We start from the raw sequence: 14,412 nt of genomic DNA on the forward strand, positions 1-14,412 counted from the left end.
TCCTCCTCTCCATTGCCCCTTTCTGTGGGGGTCCCCCAAGGCTCGGTTCTTGGACCCCTTCTCTATCTACACCTCCTCCCTTGGTCACTTAACTGCCCACAGCTTCCAATACCACTTATACGCTGATGACACCCAAATCTGTCTACTCCTCACCTCACTCCTTCAGTCTCCTCTCGCATTACTAACTTACTGACATATCAGCATGGATGTCGCACCACTTCCTTAAACTAAATCTCTCTAAAACTGAGCTATTAATATTCCCCCCCGCCTGTGCCCCCTTCCATGACTTTTCCATCAAAATCAACAATGCAACCATCAGTCCCTCCCCTCACGCCAGGGTACTAGGCGTAATCCTAGACTCTGACTTGTCATTTCAGCCTCAAATCCAATCGTTGTCAAAAGTTTGTGGAATTAACCTCCGTAACATCTCTAAAATTTGCCCCTTTTTAACAAATGAAACCACCAAGCTCCTCATTCACTCCCTTGTTATCTCTTGCCTTGACTATTGCAACTCCCTTCTCATTGGCTTACCTCTCTATAGGCTATCCCCTCTTCAGTCTATCATGAATGCTGCTGCCAGACTTATCCACCTTACCAACCGCTCAGTGTCTGCCAACCCTCTACTCCAATCCCTACACTGGCTCCCAATCACCCAGCGAATTAAATTCAAAATACTAACCACAACATACAAAGCCATTCACAACTCTGCCCCGAGCTACATCACTAATCTTGTCTCCAAATATCATCCAAATCGACCTTTCCACTCTTCCCAAAACCTCCTGCTTTCAAGCTCTCTCATCTCCTCCTCCCATGCTCGTCTCCAGGATTTCTCCAGAGCCTCTCCTATCCTCTGGAACTCACTACCTCCACCTGTCCGTCTATCCCCTACTCTTGATACCTTCAGGCGATCCCTGAAAACTCACCTCTTCAGGAAAGCCTATCACGTCTCCAACTAATCTCCTACCACTTCCACCAGCTCATTCCCCACAGTTACAACCTTTTGTACCACCTGCCCCACCCACCCTATTAGATTGTAAGCTCTTCTGAGCAGGGCCCTCTTAATCCTCTTGTATTTTATTGTATTATAACTGTATTGTCTCCCTATTATATTGTAAAGCGCTGCATAAACTGTTGGCGCTATATAAATCCTGAATAATAATAATAATAATAATAATAATATGAAAAAAAAAATTTACTTACCTGAAACCCTTGTTGCTAGGCAGTCTTCCTAATATGCCTCTTCCTATTCAGCGGTGTGTCCTGCTCCTCGGTGAGCGTCCCTTTTGCCTTCTGGGAACTGTGTGTGTTCCCAGAAAACCACGGGGCCATTAACAGAGCGCCGCTTACACATGCGCAGTAGGAACTGGCAGTGAAGCCGCAAGGCTCCACTGCCTGTTTCCCTTATTTAGGATGGTGGTGCAGGGACCCGAGAGCTGAGGGACGGGTCGGCCTCGGGCGGCCGGCATCGCAGGCACCCAGGACAGGCAAGTCTACTTATTTAAAGTCAGCAGCTACAGTGTTTGTAGCTGCTGACTTTTAAAAAGAAAAATTTGTAGTGCAAAGTGGATTTTCCTTTCATAAATAACCCCCAAAGTGTTGGAGATGGACAGAGAATGACTGTTAAAAGATGGGCACCAACAGAGTAATTTTGGGTTGGAGTATAAAGTGATTTTAGACTATAATTAGAAATCATTGGAATATTTTAAGGAAGGACTGGATATTGGGACCCCTTCGGCTGATACATACTGGATTTGTTTACAGTAATGCTCCCACATTAAAAGATAGACTGGCTCTTTGAGTCATAGACCCACCAAAACAAAAGAATATTGCTTTGTTTAATAACATAATGACAGGCTTTTATACATGTGGCAAATGTCTGGCATGTCGCCAGTCTAAGACTAATTTGATAAGAAGAAAAAAACTGTAGCACAGGGAAGGAATATCAAATTCGTAATTTAATCACCTATGGAACCATGGGTGTCATTTATGTATTGGAATGTGGGTGCGGACTCCAATGAGGGGTGGGTAATTTCATCAGACAGCTTAGTAGGAGAGAATCCTGCAGGATATTTGAGGCTAAGGTTCTTACATTAAAGGGCCTTAATGTAGATTTTGATTGGAATTGTTTCATTAGTAATAGATGATTTATATTTACAGTATCTCACAAAAGTGAGTATCCCCCTCACGTTTTTGTAAATATTTTATTATATATTTTTTCATGCGACAACGCTGAAGAAATTACACTTTGCTACAATATAAAGTAGTGAGTGTACAGCTTGTATAACAGTGTAAATTTGCAGTCCCCTTGAAAATAACTCAACACACAGCCATTAATGTCTAAACCGCTGGCAACAAAAGTGAGTACACCGCTGAGTGAAAATGTCTAAATTGGGCCCAAAATGTCAATATTTTGTGTGGCCACCATTATTTTCCAGCACTGCCTTAACCCTCTTGGGCATGGAGTTTACCAGAGCTTCACTGGTTGCCACTGGAGTCCTCTTTCACTTTTCCATGACATCACGGAGCTGGTGGAGGTTAGAGACCCTGCGCTCCTCCACCTTCTGTTTGAGGATGCCCCACAAATGCTTAATAGGGTTTAGGTCTGGAGACATGCTTGGCCAGTCCCATCATCTTTACCCTCAGCTGCTTTTGAAAGCAATGGTCATCTTGGAGGTGTGTTTGGGGTCGTTATGTTGGTATACTGCCCTGTGGCCCAGTCTCCGAAGGGAGGGGATCATGCTCTGTTTCAGTATGTCACGGTACATGTTGGCATTCATCGTTCTCTCAATGAACTGTAGCTCCCCAGTGCCGACAGCACTCATGTAGCCCCAAGACCATTACAATTCCACCACAATTCTCGACCGTAGGCAATTCACACTTGTCTTTGTAATGCTCACCTGGCTGCCGCCACACACGCTTGACACCAACTGAACCAAATTATTTTTATCTTGCTCTCATCAGACCACAGGACATGGTTCCAGTAATCCATGTCCTTAGTCTGCTTGTCTTCAAACTGTTTGCAGGTTTTCTTGTGCATCATCCTTAGAAGAGGTTTCCTTCTGGGGACGACAGCCATGCAGACCAATTTGATGCAGTGTACGGATTATGGTCTGAGCACTGACAGGCTGACCCCCCCCAACCCTTCAACCTCTGCAGCAATGCTGTCAGCACTCATACATCTATTTCCCAAAGACAATCTCTGGATTTGATGCTGAGCACATGCACTCAACTTCTTTGGTCAACCATGGCGAGGCCTGTTCTGAGTAGAACCTGTCCTGTTAAACCACTGTATGGTCCTGGCCTCCATGCTGCAGCTCAGAGTCTTGGCAATCTTCTTATAACCTAGCCCATCTTTATGTAGAGAAATTATTTTTTTCAGATCCTCAGAGAGTTCTTTGCCATGAGGTGCCATGTTGAACTGTCAGTGACCAGTATGAGTGAGAGAGCGATAACACCAAATTTAACACACCTGCTCCCCATATTCACAGCTGAGACATTGGAACACTAACGAGTCACATGACACCGTGAAGGGAAAATGGCTAATTGGGCCCAATTTGGACATTTTCACTTAGGGGTGTACTCACTTTTGTTGCCAGCAGTTCAGACATTTATGGCTGTGTGTTGAGTTATTTTGAGGGGACAGCAAATTTACACCGTTATACAAGCTGTACACGCACTACTTTGCTACAATGTAAAGTGTCATTTCTTCAGTGTTGTCAAATGAAGATATAAAATATTTACAAAAATGTGAGGGGTGTACTCACTTTTGTGATATATATATATATATATATATATATATATATATATATATATATATATATATATGTTTTATATAAATAATAAATGGTTATTAATTTAATATTAATATTAATTGGTTCTTATTTAGCACATGTACATTTTTTTATATGTATATTACTATTGATGTTTTGATTAGTTCAAAGGATTGTATGGATATTATATGCAAGGATGGCTGAGGTATCAGCATATATGCTCCGGTTTTTAGAAATTTGACAGCAGCATTTACATGGTTATTTTGTGCTACACCATGTCCCCAGTGAGTTTTGTAGTTACCCCTTCCTGCACACTCCATATCCGACAGAGTAAGCGTGATTGACGGCTGATTAGACGCTCAAGTATGGAGGTGAGGAATGGCAGTATTTATATCCGGACAGTGACATTTTTAGCTCCACCCCCACTGAAGAAGTCAACGCCCTGACGAAACGTGTCTAGGGGCGGAGCCTGCGTACTGACGTCACACTGCGGCCATCTCAATACTGGGATGTTTTCAATGCCTTGCAGCTAGCACAAGCTGAGTGTGTGCCTTATTTGTGAGTTTATTTACTACTTTTTTAAACAATTAAATTATCTTAAAAACGGAGAGCACTAGATGTTGCCTTTTTCTTGCATATAACATCCAACGAGCAAGACTAACAGTGTTCCATGGGCTCTAAAAGGGAGCCTTTTTCCAAGGAGGTCTTTGCATCCATATTACGCCAGGTGTCTTCATCAAAACTGCTGATTTTGTATAAGGTGAGCAGCTTGTGAAACTGGTGGTGGAGAGCACATATTATTGTCAGCGCTTTGATGAATTGATGTCCGATTGGATTTTCTTCAGTCACATTTACTTATTTGCACATATATATATATATATGAATATATATATGAGAGAGAGAGAGAGAGAGAGAGAGAGAGAGAGAGAGAGAGAGAGAGAGAGAGAGAGAGAGAGAGAGAGAGAGAGAGAGAGAGAGAGAGAGAGAGAGAGAGAGAGAGAGAGAGAGAGAGAGAGAGAGAGAGAGAGAGAGAGAGAGAGAGAGAGAGAGAGAGAGAGAGAGAGAGAGAGAGAGAGAGACTATCTCTATATATATATAAAAAAAAAAAATCTATCTCTATATATATATATATATATATAAAATCTCTCTCTCTATATATATATCTATATCTATATCTCTCTCTATCTATAGATAGATTTTATAATATATATATATATATATATATATATATATATACACACACACACACACACATTAATGGTCTAGATGTTTTGAGTCCCTTAGTAGCGCAGCAATGTTTTTTGGTATACATTTTTCTAGAGGTGGAGTGGAATCACTTTAAGGCCTCATGCCCACGGGCGTTATAAAAAATGATCTGTAGAGCTAGTACCGAAGCCAGGAAAAAAGCGGCGTTAAAAACGCAATTTTATCAGAGTTTTAAATTGGCGTCAATGCGCTTTTAGCAGCATTTCTCTGCCTCTATTCAAAATCAATGATTCCCTATGGGAGCCCATTGATTTGAATAGAAGTTGCACCAGAATTTGGATCATGATGATCTGACTTGCGGTGCGACTTGTGTGTTGAGGATCTTGAAGGGGAACCCCCGCCAAAATGAAAAAAATAATAAATTGGCATGGGGTTTCCCCCAGGATGATACCAGACCCTTCAGGGGACAAGCAAGGTCTTCTCCCTCTGTTCTTTTTCAAATGTGGACTCGACGCACTCTTCCATTGTAATGCTGGGTCCGCAGCGTGCCATGACTGATATTGGCGAAGCCACCCGCTGTCATTTGGAGACCACGCCCCCTTGTGATGTCAGCGTGTGGCCCCCCATGCCAATATAAGTCGTGGCACACGGTTGGACCCAGCATTACACTGGAGATCGTGTCGAATCAACATCAGAAGAACAGAGGGAGAAGACCCGGCAGAGAGAGAGAGAGAGAGAGAGAGAGAGAGAGAGAGAGAGGAGAAGACCCGGCAGAAGAGAGAGAGAGAGAGAGGAGAAGACCCGGCAGAAGAGAGAGAGAGAGGAGAAGACCCGGCGAGAGAGAGAGAGAGAGAGAGGAGAAGACCCGGCGAGAGAGAGAGAGAGAGAGAGAGAGAGAGAGAGAGAGAGAGAGAGAGAGAGAAGACCCGGCAGAAGAGAGAGAGGAGAAGACCCGGCAGAAGAGAGAGAGGAGAATAAGGGAGGACGAGGATGATCTCCAGGATCTACAGAGTATTAAACGAGGGGACAGGGACAGTGGTACCGTCATACATCCAGAAGTGGGAGAGGGAATTGGGAGCACCAGCAAATGAAGTCGAGATTAGGCAATTACTGAGACGGGTCCATGCGAATTCGGTTAATAGCAATATAATAGAACTAAACTACAAATGCTTGGCCCGTTGGTACATCACCCCCGATAAGGTAGATAAATGCCAAAGTGAAAAATCACGTTTATGTTGGCGTGGGTGTAACGAAATAAGGACTATGGCCCATATTTGGTGGCACTGTCCTGAAATAAAAAAAAATATTGGAGGGATATTAGGCAAATAATCAGAGATAACAGAGATCCCTGACGACCCGTGGGGGTGCCTATTCCACGGGATTAGTATGCCAACTAAGCAATACGTAAAAATGTTGCTCCCACAACTTTTAAGCGCGGCAAAAAGCCTTATAACCAGATATTGGCAGGAACCCAAAAAGCCCACCATGAAGAGCTGGTGCAACAAAAATGAAATTCAATATCTAGAATATCTTAGGTTCAGTGACGGAGTGGGAACTGAGGAATTAGAAGAGAAATGGCAGGACTGGGTTGATAAGCAAACAACAAGATTCACAGAAATGATGGGAGCACAGGTTAAAAACCACAGTAGAGGAAGTATAAGATGGACATGTAATGGGAGAGTGGGATCCGAGGAAAAGAATAGGATAGACTTGGAGCGAGAAAGGTAGATGGGGTGGGAGAGTGAGGGGGGGGGGGGGGGTGTTTCAGGGTGGTTGTGGGGTCTTTTTTTTTGTCATTAATGTATTGAGAAATTGTGTATATAAATGGTATAGCGAGGTTGCATCCTCGACATATGAAATATTTTTGATACAGTAAAATCAATAAAGAAATAATAATTAAAAAAAAAAAAAAAGAGGAGAGAACCCGGCAGAAGAGAGAGGAGAAATCGGAAAGAGGAGACGACCCGGCAAAAGAGCAAGCAGACCTGGCAGAAGTGAGAGAGCTCGGCAGAGACGCCGGAGCTGCCTTAATAAAATAAGTTAAAAAAAAAACCTGTGTACTGTGTTTATTTTTGACACTTTTTTTGGGTGAATGGATAGGGGTACAATGTACATAGAGTGGGGGGGCCGGGATCTGGGGCCCCCTTGTTAAAGGGGGCTTTCAGATTCCGATAAGCCCCCACCCACAGACCCCGAACAAGCAATAGCCAGGGTTGTCGGGAAGAGGCCCTTGTCCTCATCAACATGGGGACAAGGTGCTGTGGGGCGCTCCCTCGTCCCCCCCCCTTTCCTGACCTGCTGGGTTGCGTGCTCGGATAAGGGTCTGGTATGGATCTTGGGGGGGACCCCACGCCATTTTTTTTTTTTTTAGCGTTGGGGTTTCCCTTAAAATCCATAAAAGACCGAAGGGTCTGGTATTGTCGTGGGGGGGAACCCCATGCCAATTTTTTTTTCATTTTCGCGGGGGCTTAGAGCCTCAGCACACAAGTCGCACCGCAAGTCAGATAATCGTGATCTGACTTCTATTAAAATCAATGGACTCCCATAGGGGCAGAGAAAGGCCTGACGAGGCTTAACGCTCTGTATACAATATTAAACCATGTTTAACAGCTTTTACTGGCATCTAGTGTTTTTACAGCTCTAGCACTGGAGCCTCAGAATGCACTGGTCCTGTTTTTTTGGAGCTTGAAAACGCCTATGCCACTTACAGCTCCTTAATGTCTGTGTGTTCATGAGGCCATAGAATAACACGGAGAGGCGATTTTAAGCTGTAAAAAACGCTCCTAAAAGCGGCTGTAAACACACCTGTGGGTATGAGGCCTAAGTGATAGCAGCTACTATTAAATATACATATTGTTTTGATTGAGCCGATTGATTTGTACACATATGTTTAACAGTGTTGATGTCCTTTCTACAGAAATTACTTGCTGGGATCAGACACATAGTCCAACATTCAAAAGTGAAATTCAGATAAGCAGCAGCTGATGAAAATGTATTTATTTTCTACAGGTTAACACTAAAACAACTGTACCACTGAATGCAGACTATGAATTAATATTTTTTACCTTCACGACTGGATGACCACCAGTTGCAGCCTTGACAGCTCCACGACTACCCTCCGTCTCATAATGTGCTCGATGATGAGTTTTTGGCTGGACCTCCACCTTCAATTCACACTGTCCATAATGGCTGGGTAAAGGCCAATCTAATGAAGGTAGAGAGGATGTCCTAATACAAAGAAGGAATGTGTTATTCTAAATAAATACACCAAAGTAATGCATTACTATTACTCTAAATATATGAAAATAGACAACTCAGTGATTCAATGCAATTAAAAAGGCTTCAGAGAACAAAGTACAAGTACATTTTGTATTACTGCAGTGTTTAGATTAAAAATCTGTGAACTTCCTGTGGCACACAAATTTGCCTTTGGTCCGCGTTTCTTTAAATAATTCAGATCCTTTCCTATTCAAGTGAACAGTGTCAGGACTCCTTCCCTCTCTTCCAGGGTACTAGGCAGGGGTGCCCCCTGTCACCACCCCTGTTTGCCTTGGCTTTGGAGCCATTTGCTGCCGCTACAGTGCCTTGCAAAAGTATTCACCCCCCTGAGAATTTTGTGTTTTGTTGCCTCACAACCTGGAATTAATAACATGGATTGTTTGAGGATTTGCATCATTTTATTTACAGAACATGCCCAAAGTTTGAAGATTTTTTTTTTTATTATTGTGAAGCAAACAAATAGGACAACATAACAGAAAAAGTCAATGTGCATAACTATTCACCCCCCTAAAGTTTAATACTTTGTAGAGCCACTTTTTGCAGCTATCACAGCTCCAAGTCGCTTTGGATAAGTCTCTACGAGCTTGTCACATCTTACCACTGGGATTTTTGCCTATTCCTCCTTGCAAAACTGCTCCAGCTCCTTCAAGTTGGATGGTTTGCGCTTGTGAACAATCTAAATATGACCACAGATTTTCTCTTGGATTGAGGTCTGGGCTTTGACTAGGCCATTCCAACACATTTACAGGTTTCCCCTTAAACCACCCAAGTGTTGCTTTAGCAGTGTGCTTGGTGTCATTGTCCTGCTGGAAGCTGAACCTCCATCCTAGCCTCAAATCACACACCGAGTGGTACAGGTTTTGCTCAAGAATATCCATGTATTTAGCACCATACATCTTTCCCTCAACTCTGACCAGTTTCCCAGTACCGACTGCTGAAAAACATCCCCACAGCATGATGCTGCCACCACCATGTTTGGGGATATGTGTGGGCATGGTGTTCTTTGGGTGATGTGAAGTGTTGGGTTTGCGCCAGACATAGTGTTTTCTTTGATGGCCAGAAAGTTCAATTTTAGTCTGATCAGTCCAGAGCACCTTCCTCCATACATTTTGGGAGTCTCCCACATGCCTTTTCGCAAACTCAAAACGTGCCATTTTGTTTTTTGCTGAAAGTAATGGCTTTCTTCTGGCCACTCTGCCATAAAGCCCAACTCTATAGAGCATACAGCTTATTGTCGTCCTATGTACAGATACTCCAGTCTCTGCTGTGGAACTCTGCAGCTCCTCCAGGGTTACCTTAGGTCTCTTTGCTGCCTCTCTGATAAATGCCCTCCTTGCCCGGTCCATGAGTTTTGGTGTGCGGCCGTCTCCTGGCAGGTTATATATATATATATATATTCATGCCATATTCTTTCCATTTGGTTATGATAGATTGGATGGTGCTCCTGGGGATCAAAGATTTGGGGTTTTTTTTGTATAAACTAACCCTGACTTCTCAACAATTGTCCCTTACTTGTTTGGAGAGTTCCTTGGTCTTCATGGCAGTGTTTGGTTAGTGGTGCCTCTTGCTTAGGTGTTGCAGCCTCTGGGGCCTTTCAAAAAGGTGTGTATATGTAATGCCAGATCATGTGACACTTAGATTGCACACAGGTGGACAGCATTTCACTAATTATGTGACTTCTGAAGGCAATTGGTTGCTCCAGAGCAGGTTATGGGCTTCATAAACAAAGGGGGTGAATACATACGCACATGCCAATTATCCATTTTTTATTTTTTTATTTTTATATTTTTCTAATTTTACTTCACCAACCTAGACTATTGTGTTCTGATCCATCGCATATAATTCAGTTAAAAAAAAACATTGAACTAAAGGCTGTAATGTAACAAAATAGGTAAAAAGCCAAGGGGGTGAACACTTTTGCAAGGCACTGTATTTGGCAATCTCCAAATATCAGAGGGTTCTGCAGCTCCACTGGGGAAGACAGGATCATGCTTTATGCCGATGACGCTCTTGCTACTTCTCTGGGACACGACGAGCATCCATTATATCTACCATGTCTCTGATTATCACTTACAGATCCCTTTTCTGTATTATTAATTGGGACAAATTGGTTCTTTTACCGTTAGAACCCATTGCAGACCCACTCCCCCTGAAGCTAGCCTCAATTCCTTTCTTTTACAAAAGGGGTTTATCAATATTCAATCCAACAGATATGATCAACATTTATGGTGTAATGAACAAAAATAAAGCAAAAAGTAAATAAAAAAAAACATAAGAAAATTATGAAGCTCCATGTGTGACATTCCACATCAGCAAAAGTCCCAATGTCACTACCTGAGGCCTCCTAGCGGATCCATATTACGCTGCATGGTACTTGAAAACAAAAATGTCCACACAGAGCTTAACATAGCTAAACAAAACACTTTTGTTGTCGATAAATTCACAGTTGAGGAAAATGCGATGCAAAAATAGAAAGATTTTATCACTATAACCATCCCAACCAGGACAATGCCTGGTGGCCTGATAGACACATGAGATAAATACATAGAATGAAACAGAGGGGGAAAAAAAAGAAAAAGAAAAGGAGGCCAGCAAGGAGAAAAAGAGGAAAAAAGGAAAAGAAGAAAAGAAGAAGAGTCCAAGGGGTGTGCGTCAGAAGCGCTAGATCGAGAGAAGCTTACTATCAAACCTAGAAGGTTGGTTTATATGCAACCCACAGTTGCCAGATTCGAAGAAATTTTCCATGCATGTCCGAGATGATAGTTGTCAACTTCTCGTTTACCACGATATCATTCATACAATTTTTGACCGCCTCAAAGCCAAGTGTACAGGAGTTTTCTATGCCTTCACAATAGTTAACTTAGTTGCAGTAAATAGATGCAGAGCCAGTTGAAGCAATGCAGCAATTGGTTTACAAAGAAGAGCTTCGTAGGGATCCCTTTTGAGATTGACATGACATAAATTGTGGAGAAAGGTATATACCAGTGATTGTGAACCTCGGCACCCCAGATGTTTTGGAACTACATTTCCCATGATGCACTGGCACTCTGCAGTGTAGTGGAGCATCATGGGAAATGTAGTTCCAAAACATCTGGGGTGCCAAGGTTCACCATCACTGGTATAGACTCTTACCCATAACTGCATACCTTCGGACAAGACCACCAAAATATGTGCCATAGTGCCTGCCTGTGAACATCGCCGGAAGCAGAGAGGAGATAAGTTGGGAGAAAACGAACTAGCCTAGTCAGCGTGTAGTACCACCTATACAATATTTTATAGACATTCTCCAATATAAGAACATTTCTCGAACACTTAGAAAGTGCTGTAGTCATAATCTGCCAATCCTCCGGGTCTGGCTGCTTCCCCAACTATTTATCCCATTGAAGACGAAGTCTCAACTGAGGTTTTTGAAAGAGATTATGGATGAATGGGAGTGGTGTCAGGCTCTACAAAGAATCTCTAAGGGGGTCAAAGTGTATGGGTAGGGCAGGATTTTATGAACTGCTGAGAAAAAGTGTCCAAGTTGTAGATAGTTATTCTCATAGAGGGATATTATGAGAAGAACGTAGGGTGTCAAATGTCATACTATTAGGCAAAAACAGAGTGAATATTGACAAATCCATTTGCAGTCCACCAGAAAAATTGAGGATTTTTCGCAACTCAGAGGGAATAATGGGCAGTGAATAAGTAGGGAATGAGGCGGCGAGATCAGGCCTGTGGAAAATTTAACCGAGTCCCACAATCAAAGGGAGTGAGCCAAGCATGGTCCTAATGTGGTCAGACAATGAATAGGAGGGAGCCAGGGCAGAGAAGAGTTAGATATAAGATAGGAATCCACAAGATAAATAGTAGCCTATAGCGACAATTGATACGTTTCGAGGAGATGGGATAGCGGGGCTATGCTCGCTGCTGTATAGTAAGCTTGCAAGTTAGGGACCGAAAGACCACCACTGATCCTGCGTGCATACAAAACCTGTTTACCGATTTGAGGTCGAGTGGATCCCCAGATAAACTTCGAAAGCTTATGTTGGTTTATGCGTAAAATACGTCAGTGGACTGAGGTAAAATTCGAAAGAAATAAAGCAATCTCGGGAGGCAAGACATGCGGTCTGCAGTTATCCTACCAAACCAGGACAATGGTAAATGGATCCAGGATGATAATAGGGCAGACAATCTTCTGAACAAGGGTGGAAAGTTGGCCTGATACAATCCTTCGTCTGTTGGGGTAAGAATAAAGAAAGGGTATCTGGATATATAGTGGAACAAAACAAGGAGGATGAGGACGTCAGAGGAGCCCACCATGCATACCCCTTCATATAGGGGAAGGCGAAATTTGACCTAGTAAAATATGTCAAGCAGAGGTGAGTACATTCGTTGAAAGGTGGTGGGGATCACCGAAACACCAGCACTTTTTCGATTACGGATTATCCTAATTATATGGACTCACTCATGAATTGCTTACACATGTTGCACTTAAGGATTTTTCAGTTTATGAGACTTATGCGGTGAGTGTTTTTGCGATTATGCCATTTTGTTGTAAATTTTTCACAGTACACATTGTGTTTCACATTTATTTACACAGATATTAGAGTACATCTACGAACCAGTGTTTGATTTTATGCAATTGATATTACTATGATCCACCAATACTATTCACTAAGGAGGAAGATTTCAGACGCACTTACGCTTGGTAATATGGACTCACTTCTGAATTGCATACACATGTTGCACTTTTAAGGACTTTTTCAGTTTTATGCGATTTTATTGAGACTGATTTTGTGATTATGCCAATTTGTTGCAATTTTTTTCAGAGCACACATTTTGTTTCACATTTTCACTTATATTTGTGTATTCATCAATATTATTTACCAAGGACACTAAGGAGGAAGGTTTCAGGTTTTGTATGCACTTTATAATTTAACACAATTTTTTTTATTGACACTACTAGGGGCACTAGGCGCAACATACACTCTCATAATAAGAGAAATGGGCCTGAAGTTCGCCCTAGATGAATGGTCATGATCAGGCTTAGGAAGCATCACTATATTAGTGGGCAAAAGGTCTGGTGTAAAGCCCTGGTCATTTTTAACTGACTTTTTTTAACGTACACGACTGTCAAATGTGGAGCTAAAACGTCAGCCAACTTCCTATAATAAAGTGTCATAAAGCCATCCGGTTCCTTGCCCACTTCCAGATCTTTAATACATTGAAGAACTTCCAATACTTGTATATCTCAATCCATAAGAGACATGTGAGCTGCAGACAGCATGGGTAGTAAGAGACGACTCAAGAAAGTATCAGTGTCCCGACTATATGTCTGATTAGTGGCCGAGCATAGTATGGCAAGACGATGACCAAATTCCTCCAAGACCCACACTGGGTTACCAGTAAGAACATTATTGACGAATACGTAAAGTGATAAGCCTCAGTTCTTTTAAATACCCAGGGATCTACATTTCCACTGCCATCTCAGACTTTGTAACTTTTAAATATTGACCCCCTGTTGACTAGATAAAGAAGAAAAAAAATGCTCAGGTTGATGTAACCTACCCCTTTTAGTTGTAGGTTGAGTTAACCTTATTACCTGTCCTGTCTGCTGCCTCCGACTATGCTGATCTCTGGCTTCCTGATTTACCGGCTTGTTCTGACTACCAGCTTTGGCTACCGTACCCTGGCTATGTTTTAACTAAGTTTGCTGATTTGTACCATTTTTACCATTATATTAATAAGTGTGATTTTTACTGCATTTTCTGTCTGATTCATAATTCCTGACAGTAGGCGAAGGCCATAAATTCAGAAGATGCAGGCAATTCACCTAATGATTGAATGAGCAAGACCACAGCATGGATCAGTTTGCCATATTGTTAGACGCTCCTGATTCGCACTGCTCACCTGGATCCTCCCACTGTGGCTGTTCCAGTACAACCTGTGTTGCAGGCCATCCCTGCTGCTTCAGTCTGTGCAAGCACCCGCCTCGAATATTACCTCTGTAAGAGGTATGTCTGGTTTCGCTCCAGTTCCCTGGCGATTTGGGGGCGATCCAGTTCAATGCAGAGGGTTTCTCAACCAGGTTGGGACATACTTTTAGGACACAGAGGGGCTTCTCAACAACACCAGTGGCCTTTGTAATTTGGACTGGCGTATCTGCGTGAATGGA

At 42.5% G+C, this 14,412-nt stretch overlaps 1 protein-coding gene across 6 annotated transcripts in view; it reads right to left on the reverse strand.

Moving 5' to 3' along the window:
- Window positions 1-14,412, reverse strand: part of NFATC3 (nuclear factor of activated T cells 3) — a 1,265,763-nt gene that overhangs the window by 1,015,389 nt on the left and 235,962 nt on the right. For all 6 annotated transcript variants that reach the window (XM_073605111.1, XM_073605108.1, XM_073605107.1 and 3 more), the window contains one exon: window positions 8,042-8,204. In XM_073605111.1, coding sequence (XP_073461212.1) covers window positions 8,042-8,204 — 163 coding nt within the window. The remainder of the gene's footprint in view (window positions 1-8,041; window positions 8,205-14,412) is intronic.

Source organism: Aquarana catesbeiana, linkage group LG11 (genome assembly GCF_042186555.1).
Source record: "Aquarana catesbeiana isolate 2022-GZ linkage group LG11, ASM4218655v1, whole genome shotgun sequence".
In the NCBI taxonomy this organism is placed as follows: Eukaryota; Metazoa; Chordata; class Amphibia; order Anura; family Ranidae; genus Aquarana; species Aquarana catesbeiana.